This window comes from Oryctolagus cuniculus, chromosome 3 (genome assembly GCF_051225735.1).
Source record: "Oryctolagus cuniculus isolate XC-2025 breed Fujian yellow rabbit chromosome 3, ASM5122573v1, whole genome shotgun sequence".
NCBI lineage: Eukaryota > Metazoa > Chordata > Mammalia > Lagomorpha > Leporidae > Oryctolagus > Oryctolagus cuniculus.
The window spans coordinates 128,529,984-128,545,831 of NC_142869.1; the positions used below are offsets into that span (position 1 = coordinate 128,529,984).

General features: G+C 44.1%; 1 protein-coding gene across 50 annotated transcripts in view; it reads left to right on the forward strand.

Moving 5' to 3' along the window:
- CLASP1 (cytoplasmic linker associated protein 1) overlaps positions 1 to 15,848 on the forward strand; it is a 293,720-nt gene that overhangs the window by 246,591 nt on the left and 31,281 nt on the right. For 31 of the 50 annotated variants that reach the window (XM_051838608.3, XM_070071077.2, XM_070071079.2 and 28 more), the window contains 4 exons: positions 2,962 to 3,105; positions 3,649 to 3,755; positions 9,482 to 9,598; positions 13,872 to 14,022. In XM_051838608.3, coding sequence (XP_051694568.1) covers positions 2,962 to 3,105; positions 3,649 to 3,755; positions 9,482 to 9,598; positions 13,872 to 14,022 — 519 coding nt within the window. The remainder of the gene's footprint in view (positions 1 to 2,961; positions 3,106 to 3,648; positions 3,756 to 9,481; positions 9,599 to 13,871; positions 14,023 to 15,848) is intronic. The other 19 variants (XM_070071085.2, XM_089329376.1, XM_070071086.2 and 16 more) reach the window with 1 other exon arrangement.

A 15,848-nucleotide genomic window follows, 5' to 3' on the forward strand; every position in this document is an offset into this window, starting at 1 on the left:
GTGGAATAACCGTGATAAGTGTAGATTGCTATCATATTTTAATAGAGTAGTCCAGAAGAGAGATACTAAATGAAAAATGCCTACAAGTGTCAAAAACACCCATTTGGTGGTTTGATGGAGCAATTTTAATGACAATCAGAAGGGAGCAGTAAGAGTCGTTCGATAAACAAGAAAACTCTGCTTTTCCTCCCAAACTTTAGATTTTTCTCACGTATTGATCAACACTGAAGCATTGATCAAAGCTTTCCTCATGTCCTGTCTGCTAGGAAGAGTAAGGTGTATGGCAGTCAAGGTAGCTGATGGCCCTGGGAGTTCTCATCACATAGTAGTGGGGAGATTGAAGAGCCTTTTGTCCTCATCCCAGATTCCACTGCAAGGGTAGACATGAAAATCACTCTTTTTAAGTTGCTGTTTGATCCTTAATGCCAGTGGCCCTGGAGTTGTCAGCAGACAACTGAGTGAAAGTGTCAGCAGAGCACTGAGTCTTTAGCCTGGCTGTCTAATAGGTCTGCTTCCTGTTGAGACAGCAGTGCAGAGATAGGACAAGAATTGTGGTATGCTCCACTTTTTGAGTTAGTGTTAAGCCTGAACTATGCCCTAGGCTTTTTTTTTTTTTTTTTGACAGGCAGAGTTAGACAGTAAGAGAGAGAGAGACAGAGAGAAAGGTCTTCCTTCCGTTGGTTCACCCCCCAGATGGTTGCTACAGCCAGCACGCTGCGCCTATCCAAAACCAGAAGCCAGGTGCTTCCTCCTAGTCTCCCATGCGGGTGCAGGGCCCAAGCACTTAGGCCATCCTACACTGCCTTCCCGGGCCACAGCAGAGAGCTGGACTGGAAGAGGAGCAACCAGGACAGAATCCGACGCCCCAACTGGGACTAGAACCCAGGGTGCCAGCGCCGCAGGTGAAGGATTAGCCAAGTGAGCCACAGTGCCGGCCGCCCTAGGCTTTCTTAAATACATTTTTCCAACCAGCTCTATATTAAGAATTATTGCTTTAATGAGATTATATTGGGGGTAACAATAAAAATAATCCTGATTTTTTCCTTGCTTATATTCTGATATAACATATTCTAGAAAGAAATGGTGGTCTCTTAAATAAAGACAGTGGCTCATTCCACCTAGAATTACTCTGTTGGAGAAGTAATGATAACATTTTATCATTTTCAATCAGCAAAATCCAGCTGCCTATGCTCTACTGAATCGAGGACATGGATTTTTTTTCTACTGCTAAAACACCAGTCTATTGCTTTCTTTTCTCTTTATAGTGCAATTTTTTCTGCATGCCTTGTTTTTTTCTAACATGTAATGATTTTTTTTTAAATGCACAGATTGCTCTGCATGATTTTTGGAATTTGCTGTGTCATACAAATATATGAGGGTACTTCAAAAAGTTCTTGGAAAAATTGAATTAAAAGATAATGTGGATTTTCCACAAACTTTTTAAAGTACTTCATAGGAATCATGTTAATAGTACATTAAATTGGTGGTGAAACAGATTTCTTCAGATAATGATTTATTAAAAGTGTTTCAGTAGTGAAACATAGAAAAATGCATTTTAGTACCATCAGTAATACTGTTGTTGCCTGTGATGTAAAAGTACACTGGCCACTTGTTTTTTAATAAGTGGAAAGACTGTTCATGGCTCTTCAGAGATAAAGAGAAAAAAGCTGTGTGCTTTTTCTCAGTGCTATGTTTAATGAATGCTTTTGCTAAATGTTGAAAGTAATTTTTGATTCTATAAATAACATTATTATACTGATACTCTTTATGCATAATTAATTTTTGTTTTAAGGACATTTGGGTCTTCAGATTTTTTTTTCTTTTTCCAGGCACAAAATAGCTATTTTCTCCTAAATAGGCCTAGTGTTATTTTTAACACTGTAAGAGCATTGAAGTATTTTATGATATTTATTTCCAAAGAACTTCTCAGCAAGCACATTTTTATATAATATTCTATATCATGGAAAAATATTCTGAATAAATCCTATAATCATTAAAAATCATAGTCTTTAAAAAGACTTCATGCTAAAAAATGAGAAATTATTGTATACAGAGGACCAGTTTTCATAATGTCTTCCTTTTTCTTGACTCTTAGAAATTAATAAGAAATGCCAATTGGTATTCAGTAAAATTTCCACCTGGCTTAGCTTTAATAATCAAAACCCTTGTGATTCATTCTTCAGGCATTATATGTTTTAAGCTCAGATTGCGTGCTAGTAAACAGTGCCGTAGAAAGCACATTACTTTGGAGGAGCCTGAGTCTTGCTGGCTGCTCCTGTTTCAGCCCATTGCTGCCCCCAGCTCTGCTGTGGTCGTTACAAGCAGTCATGCAGTGTGTTGCTTAACTAATAAGGAAAGTGGAACGTTGCCCAAAAGACAGAACAGCAAGTTTTGAATGTGCATCATGGAAAGTTCAGTTTACTTTCCAAAGTCTGTCTTCTCAGTTCATAGGTGTAAAAGTGCGAGTTTTCAGATGCATTTAAACTCTTTCTCTGGTATTTCTTGGTCACAAGTAGTGGGATTGAAAAAAGTGGTTTCTCAAGCTCCTGTGATGGCAGCTTGGTGAGACAGGCGTTCTTTCCAGGGCATGCTGGGAACCCTGTTCAGTCTGACTTGTTAGAGTAGAAACAATCTTATACACTTAAAATTTTTTTGATCATTTCATTTACCTATTTCCCTGCTTCCTTCATAGTGCCAGACAACAAAGGGAAAGTTGGAGGAATTTAGTATTGATGTGCTATGGAAATCCAAGACTGGGGCATTAAGATGAAGCAGGGTTTATTTTCCAGATTGAAGTCAAACTGTCTGTTATTGAAAATGTTGGTTTTGTTTTTGTGCCTTCTTATTAGTGATATAATTTACTTATACAGAAATATTTTCTCCTTAAGACAATTTTAATGAATATTTTGACCAAGATTTGCTATTGTACATCATGTAAATTAATCTCGGTTCTTTTTCTAGGCAGCACAAATTGTGCTCATCTCTCTGTTTGAATTGAACACTCCTGAATTTACTATGTTACTTGGTGCCTTGCCAAAAACATTCCAGGATGGTGCCACCAAACTCCTGCATAACCACCTCAAGAATTCCAGCAACACCAGTGTGGTGAGTGCCCTGGCTGTGCTTGGTGCCTCCATGCCTATCCTGACCTTTGCATATCCTGGTCTAGAACTTACTCTCACTGAATGACCAGCTTCCTTGTTCTCTGTTAGTAGACTATGAGCATCCCTAGTGGGGACCATATGCTTGTTCCTGACATATTCCCAGTGAAGAAGTGAACCTCGCATTTAAATATGGCCTTTTTCTTAGGGTAGTTTATTCTTACTAGTTAAATTCTTACTCTGTCATTTAATTGTTTACTCATTCATTGAGTTGGTCTTCCTTTTTTAACACTGTGAAGATACAAATGCTCAGTTGTGTCTGTCACTGTAGCACAACCCACATTAGTCATTCAACGCCAGAGATGCCTACATGGCAGCTGTTTTGGATTTACATGCATTTGAAATTGTCCTTGTGGTTCTGAAAAAAGTATTATGGGCAGATTCTACCCATTCATACACATGTAGGTTAAAAGAACATGGGAAGAGTGGAACTGTCTCCTGTAGACAGGCCCCTTGAATAATGGTGCCTGTTCTGCCTTTATCCCAGGGATCTCCAAGCAATACAATGGGCCGGACGCCCTCTCGACACCCCAGCAGCAGGACCAGCCCCCTGACCTCACCCACTAACTGTTCCCATGGCGGACTGTCTCCAAGGTAAAGGCTCTTCCACAGAAGTAAAAGAGCTGCACTACTTCAGTGTCTGCACAGCCTATTTGTAGACTTTTTGACTAAGCATACCAAAAAGAGTGGCATATTCAGGAGACCACAGGCTTAGTCCCTACTCAAATTCTATCTGTATTCTGGGGCAGAGGGCTTAACTTCTTTGGTAAGACAAAGAATTTGTGCTGAATGTTCTCTGTGGTTCTTCCAGCTCTAAATACTCTCTGGTACCTCACAGAGTTTAGAACTGAAAGTTGTATTTATTACTGTCTACACAGAATCCATGAGGGAGCTCATTACCTGTTCTGCAAGTGACAGGAGAATGTTTTAAAGGTATTTAGTCATCCAAGTATACCCTTTATTGTTGGCCCACACCAAGTCTCGAGTAGTCTTCCAGCCAAGGGGCCGTCCCAGGCATGCTTGTTCTCATGTCTAAAGCAGGCCCCACTGCTCTGGAAATAAAATAGTTTTGTGCTCTCGGACAGTCCTTGCAAACACTATGCAGAATCCAGTGCAGTGACTGTGGAAGAGAAACTGCTCTTCCAGGGGAACCTTTGGATAACACTTTTTGTCTGGACAGCCTTTTTTCTTTCTTTCTTTCTTTTTTAATATTTATTCATTTATTTGAAAGGCAGAGTTACAGACAGGCAGAGAGAGAGAGAGAAGTCTTTCATCCACTGGCTCACTCCTCAAATGGCTGCAACAGCCAGAGCTGGGCCAATCTGAAGCCAGGAGCCAAGAGATTCCTCCAGGTCCCCAACATGGGCATAAGGACCCAAGCACTTGGACCATCCTCCATTGCCTTCCCAAGCCATAGAATAGAGCTGGATGGGAAGTAGAGCAGCCAGGACTCAAACCAGCACCCATATGGGATGCCGGCACTGCAGGTGGTAGCTTTACCCACTATGCCACAGCAATGGTCCCTGGCCAGAGCCTTCTATATGGTGGCTGTAGTGATCCCCCTCACATGGGGCAGAGTCACCCATGACTAGAACAACAGGGGTCACATGGTGTGATTGTTTGCAAGAAGTCCAGATCCTTGGGGTCACTAAAGTAAGACCAGGACACTTTGGTCCTGAAGGTTGCTGATGCTGAGATCTTAAAAACACCACAAGAATGCCACTTCCCCTTTAAGAGTTACCTCCCTTACAAGGGGTTATCAAAACATAAAGGCTTTAGAATTGAGATTTTTAAGTGATCAGGTCTCCCAAACTGCTTTCTCACTCCTAAAACTCTCTCTAGCTCCTTAGCTCTCCTGTAAATGTTTTGGACATCTAAGTATTTTGTATACCTGCAAGATCCTACTGTTTATATTGCCCTTTGCTTATTCCTCCAGATGTCCTCCTGTGCTAAAAGTAGGTACAAAGAAGGATGTTAGGTGTCTAAATTCAGGCTTTGCCGTGCTGACTTCAGCTGGCTGTTAGCAGACATACAGCTGAGACCAGAAACTTAATGAAAAGATGTCTGGCTTTCCTTGGGTACAACTGAGGCTCCCTAGGCTTTCTCAATGCTAAGTTGTACACAGAGGTTAAAGAATGTGCGTTAATGACCATGATCCAGTGTTGGCAGGAAAATCATAAACTCCTTCCTGAAAGGGAAAATGCTGTGGAAAACTAACATTCTGTATAAACCAGTTGCCTTTACCTAGAAGTGGTGCTTGATTGTGAACACTGCTCTTCCATGATACACAGTTCATAATCTTATCTTTTAGTTATGAAGGTGGCTCATTTTAAAGCGGTAAGCCAAAAGCTAGAATGAACTGAGCTAAAAGGGGGATAGTTGTGTGTGCGCAGGAGCAGACAGTTGATGGGGCTGCTGGCATAATCCCTCAGGACCACAAACTGGCCACATGCGACCTTCCTGGGTCCCCTGATTGTTAGCAATTTTAATTATTTTTCCAATCACCATTTCTTCTTTGTTGTCCTCATCTTAATTTTTACTGTTAGGAATACAGATCAGTATAAGAAATAAAGAGTTTTATTTTCAGTATTAAAATAATCCAAGTGTCACCTAAATATTATCAACAAACTGGTCTTTTTATTTTAAAGATTTATTTATTTATTTGAATGTCGGAGTTACACAGAGAAAGGAGAGACAGAGAGAGATATTTTCCATCTGCTTATTCACTTCTCAAATGGCCTCAGAGCCAAGAGCTTCTTTGAGGTCTCCCACATGGGTCCAAGAACTTGGGCCCTCCTCTGCTGCTTTCCCAGGTGCATTAGCAGGGAGCTGGATCAGAAGTGGAGCAGCCAGGACTCCAACTGACACCCATATGGGATGCCAGTGCTTCAGACAGCTTAACCCACTGCGCCACAGTACCAGCCCCAACAAATTATTCTTTAAGGGATTAGTTTGTTATGGAGCTTCTTTGTTTAAAAAAATTGCCCTCTTTCAGTGCATAAATAACCAGATGCTCCTAGCCAACTTGAGCTCAAAAGGAGAAATGATTTCTCCTCACCACCCAAAACTATCTAGCAGGAAAAAAAATGACCTCATGACAAGAAGTAGTCCAATATGCTTTCCAGCAGGCAAATCATAAAACAGTGAATTCTTCCTCCAAGTCAGAGCATTGACTACGGAGGTGACACATAAGGTCTGCAGTACATTCCCTCAGCTGTGCTCTTAAACCATTGATTTTGTGTGACTTTCTGTTACTTTGATTTGACTGGGTGGTGCTGTTGGTTTTGTTTTTGTTTTTGTTTTTTTTTTAAAGATTTATTTGTGGAGCTAGCACTGTGGCACAGCAGGTTAACGCCCTGGCCTGAAGTGCCAGCATCCCATATGGGTGCCGGTTTGAGACCGGCTGCTCCACTTCCAATCCAGCTCTCTGCTATGGCCTGGGAAAGCAGTAGAAGATGGCCCAAGTCTTTGGGCCCCTGCATCTGCATGGGAGACCCAGAAGAATCTCCTGGCTCCTGGCTTCGGATCGGTGCAGCTCTGGCCATTGCAGCCAATTGGGGAGTGAACCATCAGAGGGAAGACCTCTCTGTCTCTCTCTCTCTCTCTCTGCCTCTCTGCCTCTCCTCTCTCTTTTTTTTTTAAAAGATTTATTTATTTATTTGAAAGAGTTACAGAGAGAGAGAGAGAGACACAGAGAGACAGAGAGATCTTCTACCCATTGGTTCCCTCCCCAAATGGGTACAATGACCAGGGCTGGGCCAGGCCAAAGCCAATAGCTTCTTCTGGGTCTCCTATGTGGGTGCAGGGGCTCAAGCACTTGGGCCATTCTCCACTGCTTTCCCAGACACATTTGCAGGGAGCTGGATCAGAAATGGAACAGCCAGGACTTGAACTGGTGCCCATATGGGATGCCGGTGTCCTAGGTGGCAGCTTTACCTGCTGTACCACAACACTGGCCCCAAGGGAAGTTTTTAGTTTTTCAACTAATACTAAGTACCTAAATGTACCAGGTTTTTTTGTTTTTTGTTTTGTTTTTTTTTATTTCAAACAGTATACCCGTGGATGATAGTAATAATAAGGAGCTATTCTAAAATGATAAACAGATCTGGTAGTGTCCTTAAAATGTCACTGTGAAGAAGTCTTTGTTACCACCCCCATGGTGTCAGGAATGCTGCAGCTGAAGGGTGAAGCATTGGTAACACATCCCCCCCGTATGCACGAGAAGAATCACGGGGACGAGATTTAGGAGCTGCAGCTGTTCGTCCTTAGGTACATGTTTGTATTTGAGTTCATCTTACACAGTGTGACTTTACAATAAATGAAAAACAGTTCCAAGGGACTTCAGCAATTGTCTGAATCGGAGTTCCATGCTCCAGGCTGCCATAGGATCTGAGCAGAAAGAGAGCAGAGTGGTGCCCCATAGATCAGCACTGTGTCCCCTAACAATAGAAGGTAATTAATGGTGCTTTGGTTTTAAGTAAAATCTCCTCCTGTCAGGATCAGATCTGTCCAAGGAATCAAGGTGAGCATTAATGGGGACAGTTCTCTTACCCTCAGAGGTGCTTCCTCCCCTTTTGTCAGCAGAGCTGCTGCCTAAGGAGCCACCCATGTTCCTCTAGTGCCCCTACCCCTGACTAGTGTGGGACTTGGCAAAGGCCTAGAGGCCCCCTGTGCCTCGGTGACCTCTCCACTTCACACCTTATTTCCTTCTAGAGCAGGGACCAAAGCTGTCTCTGGGGGACACTGGCATGCAGGGGATATTGCTTTTAGGACCACCTGAATGCCAGTGAGGGCAGGAGCTGTCTCTGACACCGAGGACTCTGTCCCTGGCCTTGCCTCATGTTAGCAGGCAGTTCAGCACCCCTTCCCTGTCTCTCATTCTATGCTTTTGAGCTGAAACAGTTGATAGAACTTTCTTTTTAAAATAAAGATTTATTTATTTACTTGAGAGAGTTACAGAGAGAGGGAGAGACAGAGAGAGGTCTTCCACCCAGTGATCCACCCAGTGATTCACTCCCCAAATGGCCGCAATGGCTAGAACTGAGCTGATCCAAAGCCAGGAGTCAGGAGCTTCTTCTGGGTCTCCCATGTGGGTGCAGGGGCCCAAGACTTGGGTCATCTTCCACTGCCCTCCCAGGCCATAGCAGAGAGCTGGATCAGAAGAGGAGCAGTTATGACATGAACCAGCACCCATAAATAATGCCAGTGCTTCAAGCAGTGGCTTTACCCCCTATGCCAAAGAACTGGGCCCAGAACTGTTTTTTTGTTTGTTAATAAAAGATTATTTATTTGAAAGAGAAGGAAAGGCAAGGGGTGGGGAAAGAGAGAGAGAGAGAGAGATATTCCATCACCTGGTTCACTCCCCAAATGGCCACCATGACCAGAGCTGGGCCAGGCCAAAGCCAGGAGTTTTTTCCAGGTCTCCCACATTGGTGCAGGGGCCCAAGGACTTGGGCCATCTTCTACTGGTTTCCCAGGTGCATTAGCAGGGATCTGAAGTGGAGCAACCAGGACTCAATTCGATACCCATATGGGATTCCGGTGCTACAGGCTGTGGCTTTATTCCCTGTGCCACAAAACCAGCCCCAGTAGAACTTTCTTGAGGAGCTCTGCACCCTAAGGTCCACGAGTGATATTTGTGAAGGTGAAGACCTGTGTTCCCCAATGAATTTTAGTCCTCAGGTTAGGTGACAGAAGCAGACCAGTTTTGATTCCGGTTTCCCTTTGAACTGGCCCTATCATGGTGCTGCTGCTCTTTCAAAAGGGAATCGTTCCGAAAGCCGCTATCCCATGCTGGAGTGTGCTGGTCAGAAAGGAGCATCCCCAAAGCCTCCTGCCACAGTCCCCAGGCTCCCAGTTGGATTGAGGCCCTATAATTCTGTCTTGGTTCTTTCTAAAACAACTAACAAGTTATCTGAGGCTGAACAGCCCTATTTTCTTAAGTGTAAGTCTTATAATGGCCACCCCAGTGCTGGCAGCACACACACACACACACACATACTCACACACACTGTCTCAGGTAAGCACACTCAGATTACACACACACACACACAGTCTCAGGTAGGCACACTCAGATTCTCAGGTGATTTTAAGTAAACGTATCCCATGGTTGCGAGGGGAAACAATGAAGTAGTCTTAATGGCCAAATTGTAAAACAAAATTTATTCTTTTTCTCTGTATGGTGAAGTGTTAATTTTGCTCCAGCTGACTGAGAGACTTTGTCAAGGAAAGAAGAGGCACTTAGAATATAGCGCCTTCCTCCTACCCTGCCTTTGCCTTTTGTGTTTCTCTCTCTGATTTTCCTCTTCTGATCACTGCAGTCGGTTATGGGGTTGGAGTGCCGATGGGCTATCGAAGCACCCACCTCCTTTTTCTCAGCCTAACTCCATTCCCACCGCTCCCTCCCACAAGACTCTCAGGCGCTCTTACTCTCCCAGGTAACAAGCTACCTGTTAAACTTGTCTGAGGTGTCACAATATTATTGTGTTTCCACGGTCGTCTCAGGTCTTAGGAAAGCCTCTCAGCTGCCTCCAGACTGGTCCTGCCTTGGTGTGGCCTAGCAGGGGTAGAGCCTTGGTGAGAAGTGTGAGCAGGTGTGTGGTCTCGGCCAGATCTTAGAAGCAGGGTCGTGTCACATCCCAAGGGTGGATGACTCTTGTCACCAGACTGATTCTTCACCATCTACTGGTTGTCGGCCTTCCAGCCCAAGCAGTGCTCAGGCCCCAGAGGGGACCTCAGGAAATGCAGAAGGTCAAGGCAGCGGCACTGGGAAGTTCCTTAGCATGCGTCTCATGTCCCACCATCAGACGAGCCAGGCCTGCTCTTTCCCCAGCTGCACATATGTCTCTCAGCCCTGCTGGTGACTGACTGTGTGGACTGATTTCTTTCCCAGCCTGCTGTCATGTGGTGATAGTCTGGGCACACATTTCCAGAAAGGAAGCCCTGAAAGGTGGGCTCACAGTTACAACCCATGTCCCTGAGCTCCGTGAGACGAGCAGGTGTCTTCTGTGATGGGATAAGGGTTCTGTACACCACCACACCATCTGCTGTGTTTAAGTGCTGCACGGGTAGCCTCTGCACTGGAGATCAGCACTCCTGCTTTGTGTTCTCCACAGAGCAGAGCCATGTGTAGTGAACAGGTCTGAAAGTAACCTCCGGAGTGTCCAGAGGATCCTGGGCACAAAGGGCAAGGAGATACTGACCACTGCTGTCTTTAATGTTAATGAAGCATGTCACTACTTTTTTTTTTTTTTTTTTAAGTTAGCCATGCCTTGAAATCTAAGATTGACGTATTGGCTATCTCCCAGTATGCTTTCCTGCATGCCTTCCTGGGCACTAGTCCTCACCCCTATCCCTAGCTGCCAGAACTGCCTCTCCAGAGGACCTCCCCTCGTAGAGTCCTCTGTCACACCTGCGCACACAGTGTATACAATCTAAGACATCTAATGCAGTTAACACTTAGTAAATATCCCTAAGTTTCAGTTACATCTAGGAGAGAGCCAGCTGTAGACATCCATTTAGAAAACGTAGTAATTCCATAGAACTCAGAGGGAATCTACATCTCTCTCTTTCCTCTTTGCTAAAATTGAATTGATTTGTGACAGGGAATAATTATCCTTAGTCTATAACCCAAGAGATGATAAAGAAGACCTGACCTCCTGCTCCTTGCCACCCAGGATACAAATACAAATCCTTTACAGAGCAAGCCCAAGGCTGTATCTGGCTTCAGTGTTGGGTGACATGGCCTGACCTTAGGTCAGTGACTGTTAACTCCGTAACTCTTCCTAATCTAAAGAACCTTAAGGAAGCCCTTCTGAGGTCTAATCAGGGTGTTTACAGGTGACCAGGACCTGGCCTTTAACCCAAAGGATTATGTCCTGGCATTGTTTCAAAGTTGAACCAAGACAGGTGTGTGGGTAGTTGGCAGGTGAGGTTCACCTAACCAGCTCGTCCCTGTCAAGCTTTGGAGTCCTGCTGCTGCTCCCGGATGTGCCGCTGGTGGGGAACTTCCTGGGAAGTTCTGTTTCACTATGAAGTGAGGACTTTAAAGGTATTGATTTGAAGAAAGACAGATCTTAGCATAAAAATAGCAAAGAAAGTAGCCTTGTCTGTTTCCTGTTATAGGAAAGCAAGTGTGTCTCTCACCTGGAGCTCACAGTTTTAACTTCGTACCAAGGAGATACTTCACACCTCAAGACACTGAGTGCTTGTCACACACTTGTGCTCCTGAACTGGGAGTTTCAGTTGCTTCATTAATTAAAAGTGAGAAGGACGAACATCAACTGGCAGAGTCCTGTATGTTCTGATTTTAAAAGAGGCTGTTACAGTGATAAAGTTATGTGAACTGAAATGTTTTCAGAAAGTTCAGGTTAAGGACAACAAGATGAATTCTATGAAAGCTAATATTCTCTGAAGCGACATATGGAAAATAATATTGTGACATCCCTAAAAAAACGGAACATTCTCCAGACTTCTTCTTGTCCATTCCATCATTCTTTCAGTTTTTAAATTACTTTTTCATTTGCATGGGCTATGCTATTATTTTTGGTCGTTGTGATTGAAAGTATTTTAAGGCATTTTTCTACATTGTGTATATATATTGTTTGTTTGAGTCATAATGCTTAGTCTTTATATATAAAAAGCAGTGTACTGGTCAGATGTATAAATGCCTTTGTTCACATGTAAGCTAGTATTGTGGTGTGCTAAGAAAAGAGGGCCTGTTCCTCAGTCATGCTGTCTTCACGGGCGGGGGTACTGTCTCAGAGTCACAGCCTTGGGGAAGGGGCTGACGTCTTGAATTCTGCTCAACTTTTTCATTCTGCCTCTTGTCAAATATACATGGAATTTCAGCTGGACATGTGTTCAGACTTCACATTTCTTCTCTTTGGATGCCAGAGTCAATCTTTGAGTTGGCATATGTTCCTGTGAACACACCAAATACAGTTGGGGTGTGTATTTTCATTCATCAGGAAAGAAAGCTGGGTGCTGTCTGGACCAGTTTTGCAATTTTGGGCAAGTAGCTTCTGTCACTGTGAGTTCAGGTGTTGTGCTGTAGCGGAGCTTAGAGGATCACTACAGCCTCAAGCCAGCAGCAGTTTGGCTGCTGCAAGTGATAATGCTCCACATCTGGTCTTACTCGATTGCCCAAGTCTTAGTAAATGTTGCCTTAAGTTACAGGAAACTCACCATGTAGGAGTGTATAGAGATATTGCCCTTAGAAGGGTGCCTGCCAGTGGGGGCCTAGAGTTTTCAGTTACTACTTTTTGCAGAACACAAAGATGGCTTCTCTTTAGTTCTTAATAATATTGCATGCTTACATAGACATAGCCACAGATTCCACTGGTGTTCTTTATCAGTCCTCAGTTTCTGCCGGTTAGACTAACTCATCCACTCTTTTCTTGAATATTTCTCTTTTTTTCTTTTTAAACATTTTTTTATTTACTTATGCAAAAGGTAGAGTTACAGAGAAACAAGAGACAGAGAGAGAGAGAATCTTTTGCTGGGCCAGGCCAAGGAGCCTGGAATTCCATCTGGGTCTCCATATGGGTGGCAGTGACCCGAGCATTTGGGCCACCTTCTGCTACTTTTCCCAGGCACATTATTAACAGGGAACTAAATTGGAAGTAGAAGTGCCAGGACTAGAACCAGTGCTCATGTGAAATGCCAGCATCACAGGCAGCGGCTTAACCCCCGTGTCTCCATGCTGGCCCCTTGAATGCTTTCTTGAAGCAAGTGGAATTTAAGCTAAGCTGCCCTTGGTTGACAGTTGCTTCATATTTTATTTTCTTTATACTCATTTGTGTATCCTATGCTTCTTTGATATTCTCAGGGAGGGACAGTGGTGGCTTTTGTTCTCAGGATCCTTAGACATCTGAAAAGTGCTTGTTAGCAAACTACATTGCACCAAAAGGCTGTTGACACTTCTGCTTCATTTCATGTTTTGCTGTGCTCAGTGTCCAAAAGGACAATTGGGATCACTTTTCTGTGAGGTACAAGCCTTTCTTCCTTCTAAAAGTGTTTTTAGACGTCCATCAAGGAATGTGACTCATCTTTGTAAGATCAAGCTCCAGGTGGAAGCGTCTTCAGAGTCTGACATTCATGGAAAGTCTCTGAACTAGACCACCTGAGAGCTGAGCTCTCGGAGCCCATTGGTAGGTAGATCTGACTTTGAGTCAGGGTTGTTTTTGTTATTTTTCCTAAGTAGGGTTTTATGTGTTTCTGGACTGGATACTGACTAGCACGGCCCAGTCTTGTGAGATCGTTTGCTCTTCTCTGAAATTTGTTTGTAATACTAGCTTTATTTCCAAGTACCCATTCCTCTTAAGTTTGTACATTTGAGACCAGTAACAATCAAACTACTTTTTTTTTCCATCTTTAAGATAAGAAAGTTATTTTTTCACTGTCATCACCTCATTCACTCAGTCACCAGTTATCACTCTTTGAGTTCGTGCATTCTTGTGGTTATTGCTGTCTCCTCTGGTTCTTGTTGAGGGCTGATGGAATGTGCCTGGGACCAGATGTGACGAGGAAGATGTCTCATTGTCCAGTGGTGGTCCTCTAATAAGAGATGTCTCCTTTTCATCCCAAATCACCCACAGAAATGAAACTATAATTGTATCTCCTTTTGCCAATTACTGGAAATAACTTCTGCCCCATCTTGATTTTATGCATATGCCTCAATTCAAGAAATAAAATATTTTTGACCCTTAGCATGCTGGACTACGACACAGAAAACCTGAATTCCGAGGAAATCTATAGTTCTCTGCGTGGAGTCACAGAAGCCATTGAAAAGTTTAGTTTCCGAAGCCAAGAGGATCTGAATGAGCCAATCAAACGAGATGGCAAAAAGGAGTGTGACATTGTGAGTATCCCCAGGCTGATAGAGAACTCTGTTGATTAAATGGCATTTCTGAGTCTGTGGAGCACTGTGGTCACTGGGCCTCAGCATCATTTCAGTTCTGGGTTCGAGTAATGTTCTTTCAGGAGGCCCAGGGCGGTGTCACCAGCACAAGAATAACCCTCAGCTACTCTTGTGAGGAACGTCACATGCCTTTTTCCTCAGTTGGCTCTCATTTGTCCTGACGGTGTTTTTGTTCGTGTGATGTGATAAAAATGGGGACCCTGACCCAAGACAGTTGTGTGGTTCCCTGGGAGCTCCCATACCATAAAAAAGCAGGCAAATAAGCACAGGATGGTAGTGCCATGCAAGTGGTTGGGGCCCAACTCCAGGGGTCTTCAGGAAGGGTGTGCACGGAGGTGGTATGGTCCTCTGAGCTGAAGCCTGGGGGTTAGGAGAGGTTGTCAGGTTACGCAGGTGGGTTGCAGTCAGAGAGCAGGGAAGTGTGAAGGCCGGGAGAGAGGAGCAGGTAGGGGTTGCAGTCCAGTGGAGAGAGCAGGTGGGTCATGGTGTTGGGTAGGGAAGAGCTGCAGAGCTCCGCTGCATGAGGCCATGCACACCAGGGGAGATGGGGCAATGGTTTCCAGCCACTGAGCGAGTTACCCAAGAGGCTCTGCAGGGCTGATCAGCAGGAAAGTGGCGTGACCACTCACATTTCAGAAAGATAGCTGTCTATGTGGAGTGGAGAATAATTCTGGAGGAAGTGAAATGGAATTAGGGCTATGTGCGGCTGTTGAGTGCTGGTGTTATTCAGTGAGGTAGTATCCTAGAAAAAGAAAAGATGCATTGTAGCAGCTTTGGAACATAATGATTTCACTTTGAATATGTGTGAACTGCAACCTCACCCAAGCAAACACACCCACTTGGCCTTTGGAGATGCCAGTCTGAAGTTTAAGCCAACAATTTAGACTGGCAATAGAAATTTGAGAGACACTGATTAAGCTACACGACAATGACTGAAGGAAAGTGAGTAAAATCACCAGTGAAGGGTAAGGACAGACTCCTCAGGAGCAGCAGCTGTGAGGGGAAGACAGAGCTAGAGATGACAGGGTGGGGTGGTGTCATCAAAGCAAAGGAGACTGCTCAGGCAGGGCTCTCAGCCAAAGGGCCCGTGGTGTTAGCGGCGATGGGTCGTATAATAAGTGGAGGGACCCCATTAGATTTTTTTTTTTTGTAGTGTCTCATTAAGTATCCTATTTAACATAAAAAATACATTTACTTACAGATGTTTTAATGTACAGTTCAGACCTTTCCTTTGATAATGTGCCCACTGTTTGAGCTTCCATTGATCGTTCTGTTTGTCTATCTGAGAGAGAGAGAGTGTTCCTATCTGTTCCTATCTATCAATCCCATAATGCCCACAACAACCAGGGCTTAGTCAGCGGTCAATCCAGGAGCCAGAAACTCATTCTAGGTCTCCCACATGAGTGACAGGGACTCAACTACTTGAACCATCACTGCTGCCTCCTAAGGTCTGTTCTGACAGTAAGCTGGAGTCAGGAGCCAGAGCCAGGCATGAAATCCAGACACTCCAGTGTAGGACTCATGCTTCTCAACTGCTAGGCCCAATGCCCACTTCCATGTTTTTTCTTCCACTTTGTGAGCAGAGTTCAGTGCAGAGTTGAGAGCAGAGACCAGTGTTCAGTGGGTTGAGGAGTGACTTGAGTAACAAACTGGTGGGAGCTGAGGGGTCATTCAAGGGGCTTTTTCAGGTGGAAGAGGCTTGACTTATGTAGATGCCAGGGGGCCCGTGAAGTGAACAGCTTGGCTTTTATGATAGACACACAGCC